The sequence below is a fragment of the Carcharhinus amblyrhynchos genome, chromosome 15 (assembly GCF_965287045.1).
Source record: "Carcharhinus amblyrhynchos chromosome 15, sCarAmb.v2.hapA, whole genome shotgun sequence".
Taxonomy (NCBI): Eukaryota; Metazoa; Chordata; class Chondrichthyes; order Carcharhiniformes; family Carcharhinidae; genus Carcharhinus; species Carcharhinus amblyrhynchos.
In genome coordinates, this window is record NC_137338.1 from 28,333,856 (window position 1) to 28,354,437 (window position 20,582).

Genomic DNA, 20,582 nt, shown 5'->3' on the forward strand with positions numbered 1-20,582 from the left:
TAGACTATTAATCCAGATACTCAGCTAATGTTCTGGGGACCAGGTCCAAATCTCACCAAGGCAGATGTGGAATTGGAAAAAATATCTAGAATTAAGAATCTGCTGATGACCATGAAACCATTGTCAATTGTCGGAAATATCACATGCCCTTTAGGGAAGGAAATCCGCTGTCCGTACCTGGTCTGGCCTACATGTGACTCCAGAGCCACAGCAATGTGGTTGACTCTCAGCTGTCCTCTGAACAAGGGCAACTAGGGATGGGCAATAAATGCTGGCCAGCCAGTGACACCCGTGTCCCACAAACGATTTTTTAAAAAATGCGGGAACGTGGTAGGCAATTTTCAGACAACAAGGCCCGACAAGCAGCAAATGCGATAAATGACAATTTAATTTGTTTTATCTTGGGTCTTGTTGAGAGGAGAGCACTGGGAGCTCTTTTTTTTGTTTTTAATTGTTATGGAATATTTGGACATAATGTGGAGATGGAACATTGAATTAATGCAGAGATAGAGTCACAGAGATATATATAGCACGGAAACAGGCCTTTCAGCCCAACTCATCCATGCTGACCTAAACTGAACTAGTCCCAGTTCTTAAATTGAATTAGTCCCTCTAAACCTTTCCTATCCATGTATCTGTGCAAATGTATTTTAAATACTGCAATTGTACCTGCCCCTGTCGTCACCTCTGGCAGCCCATTCCATATATGTGCTATCCTCTGTGAAAAAGTTCCCCTCAAGTCCCTTTTTAAATCTTTCCCCTATCACCTTAAACCTATGCTCTCTAGTTTGGATTCCCCTACCCTGAGAAAAAGACCGTGGCAATTCACCTGATCTACGTCCCTCGTAGAATCATAGAAACCTGACAGTGCAGAAAGAGGCTGTTTTGCCCATCGAGTCTGCACCGACCACAATCCCACTCAGGCCCTACCCCCATACTCCTACATATTTACCTACTAATCCCTCTAACCTATGCATCACAGGACTCTGAGGCATGGCCAATCAACCTAACCCACACATCTTTGGATTGATTGTATAAACCCATATAAGGTCACACACCTCATTCTCCTTCGCTCCGGAGGAAAAAGTCCCAGCCTCTCCTTTTTGAACCCTTTCCAATTTAACAACATCCTTCCTATAGCAGGGTGATCAGAATGGTATGCAATACTCCATATGTGGCCTTACCACATTTCTCCAAGCTTTTGACCCATGTGAATTAGCATGGGCAAACCGTGTTTGGAAATGAGATTTGACATCTACTCCGTGAAACCTTCCACTTTTTTCCAATGTTTGTCTCACCGTAAAGCCCCTTGGTAAAAGTTGCAGCTTATTGAATGGGGATTTTTAACTGTGTAAAGTTTCAGAGTCACTGATAAACATTCTCATTGGCCTTGAAAAGCAAATGATCTATTTGTGAAATTTATCCAGCGACTTAACAGAAATTCTGCTCTTTAAAATTTTTAATTTTAAGTTAGTTTATTCTTTTATTTTAGCTTTACTCTTAATCTACTCACAGCCATTTATTTAGCCTCTAAAGATTGAAGTTAAAAGTGAACAGTATCCCCTGCTCTTAGCTACACAGTTGGCTGTTCCAGGGACTTATTCAGTGTGATTTAAGTGGAGCTCCTGGAGATCTACTGAATGTCGCTTGCTGTCAGATGAGTGCTGCCATTGAGAAAAGGAGGATATCGAGGTTACACGCTGGCACATTGGTTAGCACTGCTGCCTCACTGCGCCAGGGAACCAGGGTTCAATTCCAGCCTTGGGTGACTGTCAGTGTGGAGACTGCATGTTCTCCCCGTGTTTCCATGGGTCTCCTCCAGATGCTCCAGTTTCCTCCCACACTCCAAAGATGTGCAGGTTAGGTGGATTGGCGATGCTAAATTGCCCCTTCGTGCCCAAAGATGAAAGGTTAGATGAAATAGCCATGATAAATGCACGGGTTAGCGGGGATAGAGTGGGGAAGGGGGTGGGGTTTGGGTAAGCCACTGTTTTGGAGAGCCGGTGGGCCGAAAAGCCGCCTCTTGCATTGTAGGGATTCTATGGTTCTATCAGGTCTTTGTGGGTAGCTTTATTCATAGATAAATTTCTTGATAGGGGACCAGGGCAGGTTATGAACATAGGGCTAATGAAGCCGGACCAAGATTGTTAGTCTTTGTTTGTATTGGACTTGTATTCTTACCTGATTATTTCCTACCATAGGTTTCATGTCTGTCTTTCCATCTAAGGTACTTGTGTGAATAAATATCTTGTACTTTATCCATAATTTTTCTTTATGATTTCTGAGTTCTGTTTCATTTTTCACTTGATATAGTAGCTCATGCTGGGATAAGATTCCACTCTAACCCGCACAATTGGCTGTTTATTTATGTGAACCCAGACTGTGAGATCGGTAAGATTATTTGGTTCTGGGGATGACGCAGCAGAGCCTTCTCCTTTAGTACCCATGTGAGTGAATGTCGCAGAGGGAGGCACTACATTAGTGACCAGAAGCATGAACATGGCATGTGGCTGATTCTTCCCTATACCACCCCACCCTTCCAACCACAACAGTGGGGGTTCTGTGACTAACTCGGGAAGCTCCAGCTAGTGCACTGTCCGTAATAAACTAACTTGCATGAATTGGAAACCAACAACAGTGACTTTTGATTTGATTTATTATTGTCATATGTATTAGAATACAATGAAAAGTACTGTTTCTTGCTTGCTATTACAAACAAAGCATACCGTTCATAGAGAAGGAAAGGAGTGAGGGCAGAATGTAGTGTTGCAGTCATAGCTAGGATGTCGAGAAAGATCAACTTAATGCGAAGTAAAATTCAAAGCCATTCAAAAGTCTGGCAGCAGGGAAGAAGCTGTTCTTGAGTCGATTGGTACATGTCCTCAGACTTCTGTACCTTTGGTGGAAGAGAGAATGTCCAGGGTGTGGGGTCCTTAATTATGCTGGCTGCTTTGCCGAGGTAGTGGGAAGTGTAGGCAGAGTCAATGGATGGACGGCTGGTTTGCGTGATGGATCGGGCTACATTCATGACCTTTTTCTAGTTTCTTGCGGTTTTGGGCAGTGTGGGAGCCATACCAAGCTGTGATACAACCAGAAAGAATGCTTTCTATGGCGCATCTTTAAAAGTTGGTGAGAGTCATAGCTGACATGCCAAATTTCCTTCGTCTTCTGAGGAAAGTAGAGGTGTTGGTGGGCTTTCTTAACTGTAGTGTCGGCACAGGGGGACCAGGACAGGTTGTTGGTGATCTGGGCAGCTAAAAACCTGAAGCTCTCAACCCTTTCTACTTCGCCCCTGTTGATGTAGACAGGGGCATGTCCTCCATTATGCTCCCTGAAGTTAATGACAATCTCCTTTGTTTTGTTGACATTGAGGGAGAGATTATTGTCGCTGTACCAGATCACCTGAACACTCTCTTGTCGTTGTTTGAGATCTGATCTGCTACAGTGATGACATCAGCAAACTTGAAAATTGAGTTGGATGGGAATTTGGCCAGATAGTCTCAGGTGTATAGTAGGGGGCTGAGAACACAGCTTTGTTAGGCACTGGTGTTGAGGATGATTGTGGAGGAGGTGTTGTTGTGTATCCTTACTGATTGTGGTCTGTGTGTTAGGAAGTTTTAAGATCCAGTTGCAAAGGGAGAAGCTGAGGCCCAGGCCACAGGTTTGGAGATGAGTTTTGTAGCAATAATGGTGTTGAAGGCTGAGCTGTGGCCAATAAATAGGAGTCTGATATAGCTGTCCTTGTTATCTAGATGTTCCAGGTTTCACTGCAGGGCCAGGGAGATGGTATCTGCTGTGGATCTGTCGTGGCAGTAGGCAAACAGTAGTGGATCCAGGCAGCCCTGGAGGCTGCAATTTATTTGTGCCATGATGAGCCTTTCGAAGCTAATAATGATGGATATCAGAGCCACCGGCTGATAGTCATTAAGGCACACTGCTTGGCTTTTCTTAGGTACCAGGATGAAGGTCATCTTCCTGAAGCAGATAGGGACCTCAGATTGTTGTAAAGACAAGTTGAAGATGTCTGTGAATACCCCTGCCAGCTGATCCGCGCAGGATCTGAGTACTTGTCCGGGTATCCTATCCGGACCGGTTGCTTTCTGTGGGTTGACCTTTGAGGAAAGCTGCTCTGACATCTGCAATGGTGACCCCAGATACAGGTGCTTCCAGGGTGAAGGGTACGGTCTCACTGACCTCTTGTTCAAAACGGGTGTAGAATGCATTGAGCTCATCAGGAAGGGGTTTGGCAATTTTACATGCTTTCATCTGTATGTCTTGCAGACCTTGTCATGATCAGTGGGGGTCTGTGTGGCTAGCCTGGGACTCTAGCTTGGTCTGGTACTGTCTTTTGGCATCTTTGGATTTCCTTAGATCGTATCCGGCTTTCTTGTATAGGTCAGTGTTGCCTGGCTTAAACGTTTCAGATCTGAATTTCAGCAAACAGTGGATACCCCTGTTCATCCCTGGTTTCCGGTTGGGAAACATGTGGATTTGTTTCTTTGGCACACAGTCTTCTACACACTTACTAATGAAATCAGTGACTGTAGTGGCGTACTCGTTCAGGCTGGTCGTAGAGTTTTTAAATACTGACCAACCCGTTGATTCCATGCAACCCCGTAGGAGATCATCCGATTCCTCAGATCAACATTGCATGACTTTCTTTGATGGGTTCTTGTAAGCCAGGAGCAGGAGCACAGCCTTGTGGTTTGATTTGCCAAAGTGTGAGTGGGCGATAGAGCAGTAAGCATGTTTGATATTTGTGTAGCTGTGATCCAGGATGTTTGGGTCTCTGGACCAGGAGACATGTTGGTGGTAACTTGGTAGTATGCTCTTGAGCTTGGCCTGATTGAAGACCACAATGAATAAGGCCTCGGGATGTTTTGTCTCAAGGCTACTTTGTAGTGCTGTATATTTTATCCAGCGTGATTTTCATGTCCACGTGGGGTGGGATGTAAACTGTCGTCAGGATAATGAAGGTGAACTCCCATGGAAGGTAGTAGGGGTTGCATTTTAGCATCAAATATTCTAAGTCTGTGCAGCAGACCTTAGTAAGAAGCCTCACAACACCAGGTTAAAGTTCATCAGGTTTATTTGCAGCAAACGCCAGACTCACCAGTGTTGCTATGTTTAGGCACCATGAGGTGTTGATTAGGAAGCAGACCCCACCTTCCCTCGCCTTGCCTGAGGCCACTGGATGGATTGAGAAATCCTCTGATTGTAGGGCACAGTCCAGTGAAACAAGCGTGAACCATCTCTCTATGAAACAGAGGACGCAGCAGTCCCTCAGCTCTCTTTGGAAAGTGAGTCTGGCTTTAAGTTCGTCTAGCTTGTTTTCCAGAGATTGGACGTTTGGTAGCAGTAAGCTGGGGAGGGGGGACCTTGTAACTATAATTGCATGAATCTTCTGGTATGAGGAGTGGCGAATGATTCAACTGAAGTCATTGGCCCTCAGGAGTCCTGAGAAGTCCTGACATGTGCACATGCATGGCACTTGCATGGGAAGTTTAAATTTCCAATTGCTAGTTATATCTCAGTTAGATTGTCCTAAGCAATCATGTGCAATGGGATTGACTGGCCATATCTATGGACATGTGGGCTGGTTAGCCCTATACTCATCCTGATTTTTATACAGATCTACTTCACACTTTTTTTAATAAGAGGTTTATAGCCTGCTGAGGCGGGCAGCTGGAATGTCGAAGCACTCTAGTGCCATGCTGCCCCCAACAGAGTGAGTCCACCCTCCCTGACTCACCTTTGGAATCCCTGGCTTCTGACAGGTCGTGTTGGGAGGGGAATGAGCATTGTTTGAATTGGGGATGCAGGAGGGAGAGAGTGAGCATTTGTCAAGAAGTAAAGGAGGGTATTGTGCATTGTGTGAGAACGCATGTGAAGTTGTTGAGGGCAATTGCTCCATTGTGCATTGAAGGCAGACGTTGAGGGCGTGCGTCTCAGTTTGCTGATGAGGAAAGGACTGTGGCTTCACTGGGATTATACTTTTGCCGCTTAACCTTTATGATCCTGCTCGTTAATGGAGTCAAGACTGGAAGGTGTGAATGCTGCAGTGTTAAATAGTCAGAGGGCAGTGTGATCACAGTTAGTGACAGGCACAGCCTCTCCACTGCTGATGGGAAGATCTGGGCCAAGAAATGGCCTGTGTAGGGATAATTATACCAAGGTGCTTCACAGAAGTGGCATCAGGTAAAATTAGGCCTGGGTATTCTGGAATGATATCAAAAGAAATGATGTGTTGATTATTTCTGCGCATATGTTGTTAAATGGTGTAATTTCTGTTTGAGTAACAGGGTGTGGAAGTGAACTAGTTGGGTTGGACACTATATAAAAAAAACAGTGAATTGTTCAGACACTATAATAACATACTTGCAATTTTGTGCATGAAGTTTGCAGAGTGCACCCCATTATTGAACAGCACTTGGTTTGGCAGGTAAGATTAAAAAATAATTACTAACTGTGTCCCCCTCAATTATGTTTCCATTTGCTGTTCTCCACCTTTTAGGACTCCCATTAGTGTTTCCCACTCACTTCACTTTATCTGCATTTTAACTGCACTGCTTCTCAAATTTAATGAGGTGACATAACAGCAAGTTGACAGAACTACTGGAGGAGGCCTCTCTGTCCCTCGAGCCTGCTCTGCCATTCAATAAGATTATGGCTGATCTGATTGTATATTCAACATCACATTCCTGCCTACCCTTGATAACCTTTCACCCCCTTGTTAACCAAGAATCTATCTAGCTCTGCTTCAAAAATATTCAAAGATTCTGCTGCCTTTTGAGGAAGAGAGTTCCAGAGACACTCAAACCCTTAGAGAGAGAGAGAGAATTTTCTCCTTATCTCCATCTTAAATGAGTGACCCCTTTATTTGTAATGTTGACCAGTAGTTCTTGATTCTCCAATGAGAGGAAACATCCTCTCCACATTGACCCTCTTTTGGGATCTTAAAGGTTTCGATCAAACCATCTCTTGTTTTACTGAACTGTGGTGGATATAACCCTAACCTCTCCAATCTTTTCTCATAACGCAATCCGCCCATTCCTGGTATTCATCTAGTAAACCTTCTCTGAACTGCTCCTAATGCATCTACATCTGAAATAAGGAGACCCAGTACTGTATTCCAGATGTGGTCTCACTTGTGCCCTGCACAACTGAAGCATAACCTCCCTACTTTTGTAATCATTCTGCTCACAATTCATGATAATATTTGAGCTTTCCTAATTAGTTGCTGTACCTATATAATAGCCTTTTGTGATTCATGCACGAGGACTCCCAGATCCCTCTGCACATCAGAGCTCTGCAATCTCTCACCATTTAGATAATAAGCTTCTTTTATTTTTCCTACCAAAATAGACAATTTCACCTTTTCGCACATTATACTCCATTTGCCAGATTTTTGCCTACTCACTCAACCTGTCTATGCCCCTTCACAGCCTCCTTATGTTGTCCTCACCAATTGATTTAATTTATTATTTTCACATGTATTGGGATACAGTGAAAAGTATTGTTTCTTGGGCACTATACAGACAAAGCATACCTTTTATAGAGTACATAGAGGGGAAGGAAACAAGAAAATTACAGCACAGGAACAAGCCCTTTGGCCCTCCAAGCCTGCACCGACCATGCTGCCTGACTGAACTAAATTCTCCTACTCTTCCGGGGGCCATATCCCTCTCTTGCCATCCTATTCGTGTACTTGTCCAGATGCCCCTTAAAAGTCACTATCGTATCTGTTTCCACTACCTCCCCTGGCAGTGAGTTCGAGATACCCACCACCCTCTGTAAAAAAAAAACTTGCCTCTTGGGAGAGGGTGCAGAATATAGTGTTACAGTCATAGCTACGGTATCGAGAAGGATCAACTTGATACATGGTAGGTTTGTTCAAAAGTCTGGCAACAGGCAGTAGCTGTTCTTAATTTGGTTGGCACATGTCTTCAGATTTTTGTATTTTTTTCCTGACAGAAGAAGGTGGAAGAAAGAATGCCCAGGGTGCGTAGGATCCTTGATTATGCTTTTTTGAGGCAGTGGGAAGTGTAGATGGAGTCAGTGGATGGGAGGCTGGTTTGCATGATGGACTGGGCTTTGTTCGTAACCTTTTGTAGGTTCTTTGCAGTGTTGAGCTTAGCAGGAGTCATACCAAGCTGTGATATATCGAGAAAGAATGCTTTCTGTGGCGCATCTGTAAAAGTTGGTGAGAGTCATAACAGACATGCCAAATTTCCTTAGCCCTCTGAGAAAATATTTACTTTCCTACCCACCTTTGTATCTCAGCAAATTTAGGAACTATACCTTCAGTCCCTTCACCTAAAATATTTATATAAAGTGTGAAAGATTGAGGCCTCAGCATTGATCCCTGTAGCACACCACTAATCACATACTGCCAACCAGAAAAAGGCCCATTTAAGACAACTGTTTCCTGATGTGCCAACATGTTATCCCCTACACCATGAGCTTTTATTTAGTGCAAGAACTTTTGATGTGGCATTTTATCAAATGCCCTTTATTCAGAACATGTGATTCCTTCAAAGAACTCCAATGAATTGGCGAAACATGATTTCTCTTTCTCAAATCATGCTGATTCTGCCTGATTGCCTTGAAGTTTTCCAAGTGTCCTGCTGTATCATCTTTATTTAATAACGGCAGGTAACATTTTGCCTCTGACAGATGTTAGGTTAACTGGCCTGTGGTTTCCTGCCTTCTGTCTCCCTTTTTGAATAACGGAGTTACATTCACTATTTTCCAATCTAATGGAACCTTCCCCAAGTCTAGGGAATTTTGAATGGAAACCAATGCATCAACTATCTCACTAGCCACTTCCTTCAAGACTTGGGATCAAGTCCATCCTGACTAGGGGAATTGTCAGCCCTCAGACCCAACAGTTTGCTTAATGCCACTTCTCAAATGGTTGTAATTTTCCTGAATTCCTCAAATCATTGTTCTGACTGGTTAGGAGGGGTAAGCTGATTCCTCTCTTTGACCCCCTCTGAAGTTGATTATAACAGAGGTGATATTGCCAGTGAGTATGTACTTAACTGTGCCTAGTTCAGTGTAAGAATTAAGCCAGCCAAATTCATTGAGCTAACAATTAAGGAGTTAGTTTTATTACAAAACTCGCTTGGGCAAAGATATAGAAATTATTCATACAATATGACCAAATTCCCACTAATGCAAAAAATATGAAAGCATGGCTAACCACAGAATCCTACAGTGCAGAAGGAGGTCATTCAGCTCATTGAGCACAATCCCACCCAAGTCCTATCCCCATAACCCCATGCATTTATGCTAAATAGTCCCCCTGATACTAAGGGGCAGTATGGCATGGCCAATCCACCTAACCTGCATATCTTTGGACTGTGGGAGGAAACCGGAGCACCCGGAGGAAACCCACACAGACGTGGAGAGAAAGTGCAAACTCCACACAGTTACCCAAACTGAGAATCGAACCTGGGTCCCTGGCACTGTAAGGCAGCAATGCTAACCACTGCCGTGCTTAGTTTCCCTAGTCTGCATACTTAACAGAGTTTCCAATGTTAAAATTTGATCTAGTAAAATAGGTGAAAGTCAAAAAAAATGATTGGCAGATTATATGGATGCTTGTTCTAATCTATAAATGTCACTTTCCACGATGGTTGCTGGTACATTGGCCTCTCACTGAAGCAATCTTTCAACATTCATGGCTGAATCTTTTTCTTTCTTCCCCTTGAAGACAGTGAGTGTTCAGGTATATTGAGGTTTTCTAGTCACTTTTCAAGTCAGAAACAGAACTGGACTTTGAGTGACGTTTCGCAGAAAGAGGGGCGATTTGAGGCTGTTGTCTTAGCAGTTTCTGCCTGTTAGTTCAATCTGATGCATTTTACACCAATTATGTTGGCCATTGTGTCTGAGGATTCTGTAGGTTCTGTGCCCATAAGAGTGGTTTGTGGCCTTCATAAAGCTAGTGTCTTTTGTTCAGGCCAGAACATTCTTTTTAATAAGTTAATTTATATATCCAGCAGATGATATTACAAACTAATGTTCTGTAGACTAAGTCTTTGTAACATGATTTAGTCATTTGGGTTGTCAAAAAGGAAGATGTGACTTTAAAATCAGTATTTTTTTCACTTTATGCAGTTTTTTTATATCTCACATTAAAAAAGCTTGGTCCTCAACTCTGAACTTCCTGCCCACAGTTACACTACGCAGAATAACTAAATTTTCAGTGCCAAAGAAAGAAATATGTACACTACGTACCCTGATTCTTAAGACTGTGTGAACCTGGGAGTTTGCTGAATAATCAGTTAATCTGATGATGTATTCAAAATCCCAGTTTTGTAAATCTACTTTTTACATTGTAATTCTGATGTCATTGGGATTAGTTTCATTGTTCTAATTCAGATGTCCTTTAGGAAAGGAAATTGGCCATCCTTACCCAATCTGGCCTATATATGACTCCAGAGCCACAGCAATGTGGGTTGACTCTCAACTGCCCTCAGGCAATTAAGGATAGGCAATAAATGCTGACAGCCGTGTCTCTCAAACACAGTCCTTTATTGACATGGTGTACCTTATATCAGCACTAGGATTGTCCGCTTCATACTAGTTTCAACATGGTTCTTATGGTTAAGTGACCTTGAAAAGAAAACAAATTGCTATATTTGAAGGCTTTTGTTGGCTTCTATCTATTTTATATGAAAATAATTTATCTTGCGTTTTGTATGGGAATTTGTTTTGGATCATAAGGGGCATGATGGATCAAAGGTTACATATTGTGATGTTATACCAAATCACACAGATGTCCCAGGTTTGATTATTGGTCAGTATTAAATTAAGCTATTGGCTATGCAGTGGTGGAACCACTTAAATCTGAGGGGTGCCTTCTGCTCTTGTGTATATTAGCTTCGCCTGGTCTTTATTAATTTCTGATTGACAGTTGTAGCCCTGGATGAGGAGTTCTTAGATTGCCTTCAAAATAGTTTCCTTTCTTTAGATCAGCATGTTCTGGGAACCAACCAGAGAGCAGGTTATATTAGACTTGGCATTGTTCAACATGACAGGATTAATAAATGTCCTCAGAGTAAAGGTACCCCTCAGTAGCAGTGACCACAATACAATTAAATTTTACATTGAGATTGAAGGGGAGAAGAGTGGGTCTAAGACTAATATTTTAAACTTAAATAAGGGAAAATATGTGGGCATGACAACTGAGCTTGAAGTGAATTGGGATACTAGGCTAGGGGATTGATAGAGAAGCAGTGGTAGAGGTTGAAAGGGATATTTCAGAATTCTTGGAACAAGTATACTTCTGCAGTAAAGATAAATTCTAAGGAGGATTCACCATCTATGGTTAATTAAAGAAATTAAGAAACCCATCAAACTTGAGGAAAAAGCATATAACTGTGCAAAGATGAGTGGCAGGGTCAGATGATAGGTTAGAATCATAGAGTGCAGAGGAAGCCATTCGGCCCAATGTGTTCCCACCAACACCTTAGAAAATACCTGAACTCCCACATAAACCCATCTGCCAGCACTTGGCCCATAGCCCTGAATGTTATGACATGCCAGGAGCTCAACCAGGTACTCTTTTAAAAGATGTGAGGGAAACTGCCTCTAACACCCTCCCAGGCAGCGCATTCCAGACCATCACCACCTTCTGAGTAAAAATGTTTTTCCTCCAACACCATTTTCCTCCCCGCCCCTCGCCTTGAACCTATGTCACCTCGTGTCTGAACCTTCAACAAAGTGAAACAGCTGCTCTCTGTCCAATCTGTCCACGTCTCTCCATAATCTTTGTACACCTCAATTGGGTTGCCATCTCGGTCTTTGTTCCAATGAAAACAACCCAAGCCTACCCAACCTCTCTTCATAATTTAAATGTTTCATCTCAGGCAGAATCCTGGTGAATTTCCTCTGCACGCTCTCCAGTGCAATCACATTCTTCCGATTTAATGTGGTGACTCGAATTGCACACAGTACTCCAGGTGTAGCCTCAAGTTCTATACAACTCCAATGTGACTTCCCTGCTTTTGAATATAAAGAATTGCAGAGAATGACTAAAAGCAAGTATGAGGAACCTAGCTAGGAATGGAAGCGTTTCTACGGGTATTTAACCAGGTAAAGAGTAGGTAAAGTGATTGCTGGTCTTCTAAAGAGTGCCAATGGGAGTTGATGGCAAATTAAGTGAGCAGATATTTTGCTCCTCACTGTAGAGGATAGAAGAAACATTTGAGTAATAGTTGTAAATTGGGAGGCGGAGAGGAGAGAGAAACTTGGTGGAATTACAATGCTGGGCTTTCTTCCACTAGAGTTTATAATGTCAGGGGTGATTTGAAGTATGTAAGATCCTGAATAGTGTTGACAAGGTGGATGTGGAAAGGATGTTTCCTCTTGTGGGTGAGTCCAGAACGAATAGGCATTGTTTTAAAATTAAGGGTGGCCCTTTTTAGGACAGATGAGGAGAATTCTTTTTCTGAGGGTTGTGTGACTTTGAAACTCTCTGCCTCAGCAGGTTGTGGAATTGGGGTCAGTGAATATTTTTAAGTGAGATCCTTGTTGGTAAAGGGAATCAAAGGTTATTGAGAGTAGATGGGGAATGTGGAAGTTAATGCAAACAGATCATGATCTTTTATTGCACAGCTCGAGGGGCCAAATGGCCCACTTCTGCTCTAATTCTGTATGCTTGTATGATTTAAAATAAAAACAATAGGGATGTGTGTCAGAGCTTCACAACAATTGTGGTCTGTCATTTTAGTTCACAATGCTGCTGCTGATCTTGCAGTTATTTCCACATCAGAGGGAGCAGTCACAGAGTTCCTTGTGACTCGCTGAGTGTAGATGTTAATGTTGGCACAGAATGGAGAGGGTTGTGTTCTTGTTTGAGATCAAGAACAGCGTGACAACCTGACACAAATGAGGCTTGCCCACAAAGAGTGAAAAGGTTGTAATTGTGAGCCACTGCTCCCAAAGGAGTGGGGACAGTCAAAAAATAAAAGCAGCTTTGGAAATTGGAGCGGCCAGAAAGACACTTAACTTGAGATTTCTGTGCGCAATGTTCCCCTCAACTTTTTGTTTGTTTAAAATTGGTTTGATAAATGTGTTGTATGCTGCTACAAGTGTTGCAGCAAACACCAAACTGTACATTTTAATGCGAGTTTGTACTGCCTCAAATGTGTGAAGAAACATTACTATTAGTGAATTCTCTCTTTTTGCGATTTTGGAAAGTCAACTACAATTATGACCATAGTTCACACAGTATAATTCACCAATACTGCATAACAAAGAACAAAGAAAAGTACAACATAGAAACAGCCCTCCAACCCTCCAAACCCTCGCTGATCATGATGCTTTAACTAAAATAAAACCCTTCTGCCCTTACTTGGACCGTAGCCCTCTATTCCTTCCCTATTCATGTACCCATCCAGATGTCTCTTAGATGTGTGCCTGCTTCCACAAACTCCTTTGGCAGCATGTTCCGGGCACCCAACACTCTTCACATGAAACACTTTCCCTGCACATCTCCCTTTAATTTCCCCCTCTCACCTTGAACCTGTGCCCCCTTGTAATTGACACTTCCTCCCTTTAAAAAAGTCTTGTGCTATCCATGCTCCTCATAATTTTGTGGATCTATCAGGACTCCCCTCAGCCTCCCATCTTCCCAGTGAAAACAATCCTAGTTTATTCAACCTCTTCTCTCAAGACCAGTCAACGTTCTGGTGAACCTTCTTTGCACTTGCTCCAAAGCTTCCACATTCTTCTGATAATGTGGTGACCAGAACTGCACGGAATACTTCAAATGTGGCCAAACCAAGGTTTTATGTGGCTGCAACATGATTTCCCAACTCTTGTACACAATGCCTCAGCAAATGAAGGCAGGCATGCCATATGCCTTCTTAATCATCTTGCCCAGATCCCTCTATGTTCATGTTCTTAAGGGTCTGCCATTGACAATATAATCCAAATTGTGACATTATTAAAAATATTGAAACTAGTTGCATTTTTTTCTTTCTAAGATAAAATGCAAAATACCGGGGATGCTGGAATCTGAAACAAAATCCAAAAATGCTGGAAAATCTCAGTGGGTCTGACAGCATCTGTGAAGGGATGACATTTTGGTCAGAGTCTGTCCTCGCTCCACAGGTGCTGTTAGACTTGCTGAGATTTTGCAGCATTTTCTGTTTTTGGTTTGTTTCTCTTTTATTGTTTCCCCGAGTCCAAAAATGTGCGGGTTAGGCTCCTTGGCCGTGCTAAATTGCTCCTTGGTGTCAGAGGGATAAGCAGGGTAACTATGTGGAACTACAGGGGTAGGATTGTTGGTGCAGGCTGGATGGGCCAAACAGTCTCCTCCTGCACTGTAGGGATTTTGATTCTATTCCTTTGAGTTCTGACCACTTTATCTTAATCTTCTAAGTTAATTGCTGCTTTGTTTATTATCTGTTTGTGTTTTTTTTATGGTATGTGCCACCTGATAGGATATGCTATCAGATTGACCTGCTTTGTTCATTCTGTTCGATTATCAGGACTGAGTAAGTTGCTATGAGAAAGAAAGATGGAGCAAGAAGAGTTGAATCTGATCAACGATTATAGGTACAGAAGTTATTCTGCCACGATTGATAAAGCTTTGAAGAACTTTGAATCCTCCAGTGAATGGGCTGATCTTATCTCCTCACTGGGAAAGCTGAACAAGGTGAGTAAATGTTCTATGTGGTTGAATGATGCCATGCTCCTGGGAAAGGGATGCATTTCAAGGATTTGAATGAAATTCTCCTTCTACAGCAGTATGAAGTGCCAAATGCAGCTGTTCTTCTATAGTGAGATAAACTGGCTAAAACACAAATGCTTGATCTAGCTTTAATGTACCCTGTTTTGGTATCGGCAAGGGCTGGTTAACTGGATGAAGAAAAGCCACACAAAGGGGAGAGCACTGGTGCATGTCGTTGAGATAGAAGGCCATAGAATCCCTATAGTGCAGGAGAAGGCTGTTCAGTCCATCAAGCCTGCACCAACAACAATCCCACCCAGGCCCTATCCCTGTAACTCCACATATTTACCCTGTTGACCCTTGACACTAACGTGCAATTTAGCATGGCCTATCAACCTAACCCGCACATCTTTGATGTGTTGGAGGCAACCGGAGCACCTGGAGGAAAGCCATGGGGAGAACGTGCAAAGTGCACACAGACAGTTAACCGAGGCAGGAATTGAACCCAGGGCCCTGGCGCTGTGAGGCAGCAATACTAACCACTGTGCCAACCTTGTTGAACGGCAGGACACGTTTGAAGGGCGAAATGGCCTACTCTGTTCCTATTTTCTCTGTTTCTAATTGTACCTGGTTTTCAGGGTACAGATGTTTAAGTTCAGTTTTTTTGTTTAGTGCGTGAAAGATGGAATACCCTTTAAAATTCCTCCATGCTTAATTAGCAATGGGAACCGTCCAGTGCTCTTAAGTGAAGTGAACTAGTATCTTGTAATTTCTTCTCCTCTCCCCTTCATTTATGTACAGGGATTGTGATGTTCATAAACAAATGTGAATAGAAGTAGCAAAAATCAGAATTTATTCCCAAATTATCCTGGGTGTTAATGTGCAGGAACAAACTTTAATTTGCAAGTGTTGCTGTTGGAGCTGCTTTTATAGCATGGAATATGTTGGTTGTAACTGTTCTAGTCTGAGAGTTGCTGAGAACACCAATAGGCTACATGCTAACAAGCCTCTGCTAATGATGCTCTGCTTGCGAATAGCACAGAGTAGCTAGCTGTCTTTCAAAATTGCATTCTTCCTTGTGTGGAAGACGCACATCCAACCTTGGATAGATGACTCACTGTGTGAGGATGCATGAATGCACTGCATCTAATGTCGATTTGAAATTAGTTCCCTGGGCTGAGCAGTATGCTGGTCAGAGAGATGGATTCTGTCACAACTGCCTTTGTGAAGATGGCAACAGTTTTAACTTTTGTTTGATATGAAGGGCTGTAACTGACATTGTGAAACAAGATTCTCAGACCAAAACAGAAGCTGAAAAATCTCAGCAGGCCTAATAGCCACAACTGGTGGGATCCTACCTACCATTCACGCCATGCTTCTGCTGCAGCGAGGTTGGAGAATTTGGCATCCAGCCAAATCTCTGTTCACTGCAGCGGGATGGGGAAGTCCTTGTCTTCAGCTCTGACGAAGGGTCAATCAGACTCGAAACGTTGGCTCCATTCTCTCTCCACAGATGCTGTCAGACCTGCTGAGATTTCCCAGTATTTTCTTGTTCAGATTCCAGTATCTGCAGTATTTTGCCTTTTTTTTTCTCAAAAGACCAGTGGACCTTGGAGTCATTCAAAGCGTGATATTGAAAAATGTGTTTCTTATGAGATGTATATCACGGAAGAGCTGAAGTTTGCAGTTTTTATGCCATCTTAAGCCTTTTGTTTCTGCTAACTAAATTGGCAGAATTCTAGAGAGTTTTGAAACCAAAATATAAATTCTGTTCCATCGTTTTTTTTTTTATCTTTTGAAAAGTCTTTTTGGAAATCACAACACGGATGAAGACTTTGATAAAAATATTTACCAATAAGCCCATTGACTCCAGGTGGTAATGCTGAATCCCTCAAAGAGGAATACCTTGCCTCATAATAGGTTAAAATTGTGTGGAAAGCTGTGAACTGTTCTTGATTAATGCTTAGTGATTAACCAATAGCAACGCCTGACTTTTTAAGGTGAAGATTTAACTATTTATTTAACTAACAGGGAACTTTAACCAAACAAGTAACATACCAAATAAAATAAGATTCTACTAAAATGTTGTTCAAATAAATTCAATACTCATTCATTAACCAAAAATGTAATAATTGAATTCCGTTACTTTTTAAAAAAAAACAGGTTATGTGGCTTTTGCAAACATTTGGAGTTCTTCTGTGGATTCCGTGTCTGTGAATTCTTTTTGTTGTGGTACCATTCACTGGTTAAATGGCAAGGTGGAGAACTGCTCTCTCCCTTTTGAATTGAGACGTGGCATTTGCTAACTCCTTCCCCTGGCACACTCTCTCTTTTCACACCTGTGATGACCTAATTGATTTCCCTGGTCTGCTGTTGTCAATAATATCAATTTCAAATCTTACAGGTTCTTGGTAGCTGAATGCCTGCTTTAAGTTGATTGGGTAAAATTCAAAATATTCAAATGCCTGAAGCCTGTTACCAAAGCAACTGTGTTGTCTGGCCTTTTGGGAATAAATGTTTCAGTCTGGGACTTTGGATATACTTTGTATTTTAAACCTCCAAGTACTGAGACAAACAGTAAAGAGAGTTCTTATTATGTTTTTGGTAGGCAAGGGAATTAAGGGTTATGGGGAGAAAGCGGGAAGGTGGAACTGAGCCACTTCAGATCAGCCATGATGTTATTGAATGGTGGGGCAGGCTCGAAGGGCTAGATGGCCTACTCCTGCTCCTATTTCTTATGTTCTTATGACTGCACAATGTTTTTTCCCACCAGCATTTTCTTTACATTCTTTACACCTTTACAAACTCAACTTACGCAACAGTGCAATCCTATTGCTTGCATTCAGCATCTGGTAAATTATAAATAACCTACTAGGGACTGATTTGTCAGGAACCTGGATGTTGTCTTTTGACTAAATATATGTCTGCAAAATTAAGAAATTAATGCCATTTCATTTTTTTTATAGTGCAGTTTTTTAGCATTAATTTATTAATGTCACAAGTAGGCTTTCAGTAACACCACAATGAAATTACTGTGAAAATCCCTTAGTCACCACACTCTGGCATCTGTTTGGGTATTCAGGGGGAACTTAGCCTGCCAATGAACCAAACCAGCACGTCTTTTGGACTGTGGGAGGAAACCGGAGCAACTGGAGCAAACACGTGCAGACTTTGCACAGACAGTGACCCAAATCAGGAATCGAACCCAGGCTCCTGGCGCTGAGAGGCAGCAGTGCCAGTCACTGTGTTACCTGAACAGATCAATTTCATACGTCAAACTACGTGAGCAGAGATGAAGCGAAGTCCAATTAATGGTCACTTTTTTATATTCCCTGCTAGTTTGCCCTCAGTTTATTTTTTCTCTCTTTATCTTTTTGTATTCCTCCTTTGCTGGATTTTGAATTTATCCCAGTCTTTGGGGCTATCACTGACTTTTGCCTCCTCAAATGCCTTTTTCAACTTAATATTTTCCTTAACTTCCTTGATTAACCATGATTGGTTTATCCTTCTCTTAGAATCATTCCTCCTTACCAGAATGTTTTTGCTGAGAGTCATAAATTATTTCCTTAAATGTCTGCCATTGCATGCTTACTGTCCTTCCTGCTAATCTATCCACCCAGTCCACTTTAGTGAACTCTATCTCCATTTCATTGTAACTCCCTTTTATTGAAGTTTAACATGATTCAGTGCCTCTGCCCTGTAATGCATTGATACCTGGGAACAATTATAGAATCCCAACAGCGAAGAAGGAGGCCATTCAGCCTGCACTGACAATAATCCCATCCAGGCCCAATCCCCGTAACCCCACATATTTATCCTGCCAATCCCTCTGACACTAAGAGGCAATTTAGCATGGCCAATCAACCTAACGTGCACTGTTTGGCATGTGGGAGGAAACCAACGCAGACACGGGGAGAATGTGCAAACTCCACTCACAGTGGCCTAAGATCGGAATTGAACCCGGGTCCCTGATGCTGTGAGGCAGCAGTGTCACCGCACCTTTGTTTTTCTAAAATCAATTTTAGCATTTAGCAATCGGAGTAGTCTTCTTGTACAAAACAAGAGTTGACAACGGTTTCATAATGAGAAAATCACAGGGGAATATAAGTAAGTCCACATGGAATTTTAAATGGATGTCTGTAATGTAACCAAATGCTTAGTTTCCATTCAGCCTTGACTTTCAACCCTCACAACATCTGATGAAGGAGCAGTGATCCGAAAGCTCGTGATGCAAAACAAACCTGTTGGACTTTAACCATGCGTTGTGAGATTCTTATTGTATCCACCACAGTCCAATGCATCTCCACCTCCTGAGCAAAGAAATTTCTCCTCATCCCAATCTTAAATTGGTGCCTCTTTATTCTGAGATTATATCTTAAGGTGTTTTAAGAAGGAGGCGATGGCTAGTGGTATATTAATGGCTATTAATCCAGAAACACAGCTAATGTTCTGGGGACCCGGGTTCGAATCCCACCACAGCAGATAGTGGAATTTGAATTCAATAAAAAACAGTCTGAAATAAAGTATCTAATGATCGTGAAATGGAAAAACCCATCTAGTTCACTAAAGTCCTTTGGGGAAGTAAATCTACCATCCTTAACTGCATGTGACTCCAGAGTCTCAAACATGGTGGACTTCTTATCTGCACTTGGACAACTAGGGCTGGGCAATAAATGCCAGACAGCCAGTGACGCCTATGTCTCACGAATGAATGAAAAAAGAAGACTCGATAGTTGCACTCTCCTCTGAGTTAGAAGGCTGTGAATTCGCGCCCCATGCCAGAAACTCTGATATACAGTTGTAGCTGATAACTCAGAGTACTACGAAGGGAGGTTACATCTTTTGGGTGCGATGTCAAACAGAGACTCCATTTGTTATCCCAGATGGGCAGGTGATCCTGTGGCTCATTGTATCTTACTTGCTCTATTGGAGTTGTTGCAATTGGGTTTTATTGATACGAAGTGATGGAAACAAAGGATATTTTAAACTGTGTTTCTGAATTTCCTGTCTTCAGTATGTTTCTGTGTGAGAATGCAGTGAGTGGGAGTCCAATATGTTAAATCATGGGATGGAGGCGAAAGAAAATCCCAAACACACTTAGTAAAATTCTGCTCGAGACAGCGCACATCACAAGGTTTCAAATGCATCATGCTGTACAAATATGCAAAGTGTATATTTGGGGTGTGTGTACCTTTTTTGTATTTAGATTAGTGAGGGAGAGCAGTAAATGTTAGTATGTCCACATGTGTTCTTTCCTGAGAAGTGACGACAAAAGCAAAGCAAATATTTCTGTATTGTAATAATGTGAACAATTTAACTCTGCAAAATAACATTCCAAATATGCATTTGTGACCTATCTGGGAGTGATTTAAACAGTTATTAATTAAAGCTCAGTAGCCTTAAAGTAGGGCAACGTGAAGAGAGCTCTTTGCCTTGTAGAGACCTGATGCAAAAGGTTTGGTTTGAGGCCCCCACATTGGCATTATCAAAAGATCTGCATGCAGACACTGACTAACCTGGTTTTGACAAAGGGTCATCCCGATTCGAAATGTTTACTCGAATCTTCCTCCACAAATACTGTCAGATGCTGAGTTTCTCCAGCATTTTCTGTTTTTGTTTCCAATTCCAGCATCTGCAGTATTTTACCTCAGGTGGCATGGCGGCGCAGTGGTTAGCACTGCTGTCTCACAGCGCCAGGAATCCAGGTTCGATTCCCAGCTTGGGCTGCAGTCTATGCAGAGTCTATGCATTCTCCCCATGTCTGAGTGGGTTTCCTCCCACAGTTGAAAAATGCGCTGGTTAGGTGCATTGGCCACACTAAATTCTCCCTCAGTGTGCCCAAACAGGTTCCAGAGTGTGGCAAGTAGGGGATTTTCACGATAACTTAATTGCAGTG

At 42.3% G+C, this 20,582-nt stretch overlaps 1 protein-coding gene across 3 annotated transcripts in view; it reads left to right on the forward strand.

Annotated features, from left to right (window-relative positions):
• Positions 1–20,582, forward strand: part of dop1b (DOP1 leucine zipper like protein B) — a 136,291-nt gene that overhangs the window by 12,692 nt on the left and 103,017 nt on the right. For all 3 annotated transcript variants that reach the window (XM_080203680.1, XM_080203681.1, XM_080203682.1), the window contains exon 2: positions 14,505–14,671. In XM_080203680.1, coding sequence (XP_080059806.1) covers positions 14,534–14,671 — 138 coding nt within the window. In that variant the 5' untranslated portion in view covers positions 14,505–14,533. The remainder of the gene's footprint in view (positions 1–14,504; positions 14,672–20,582) is intronic.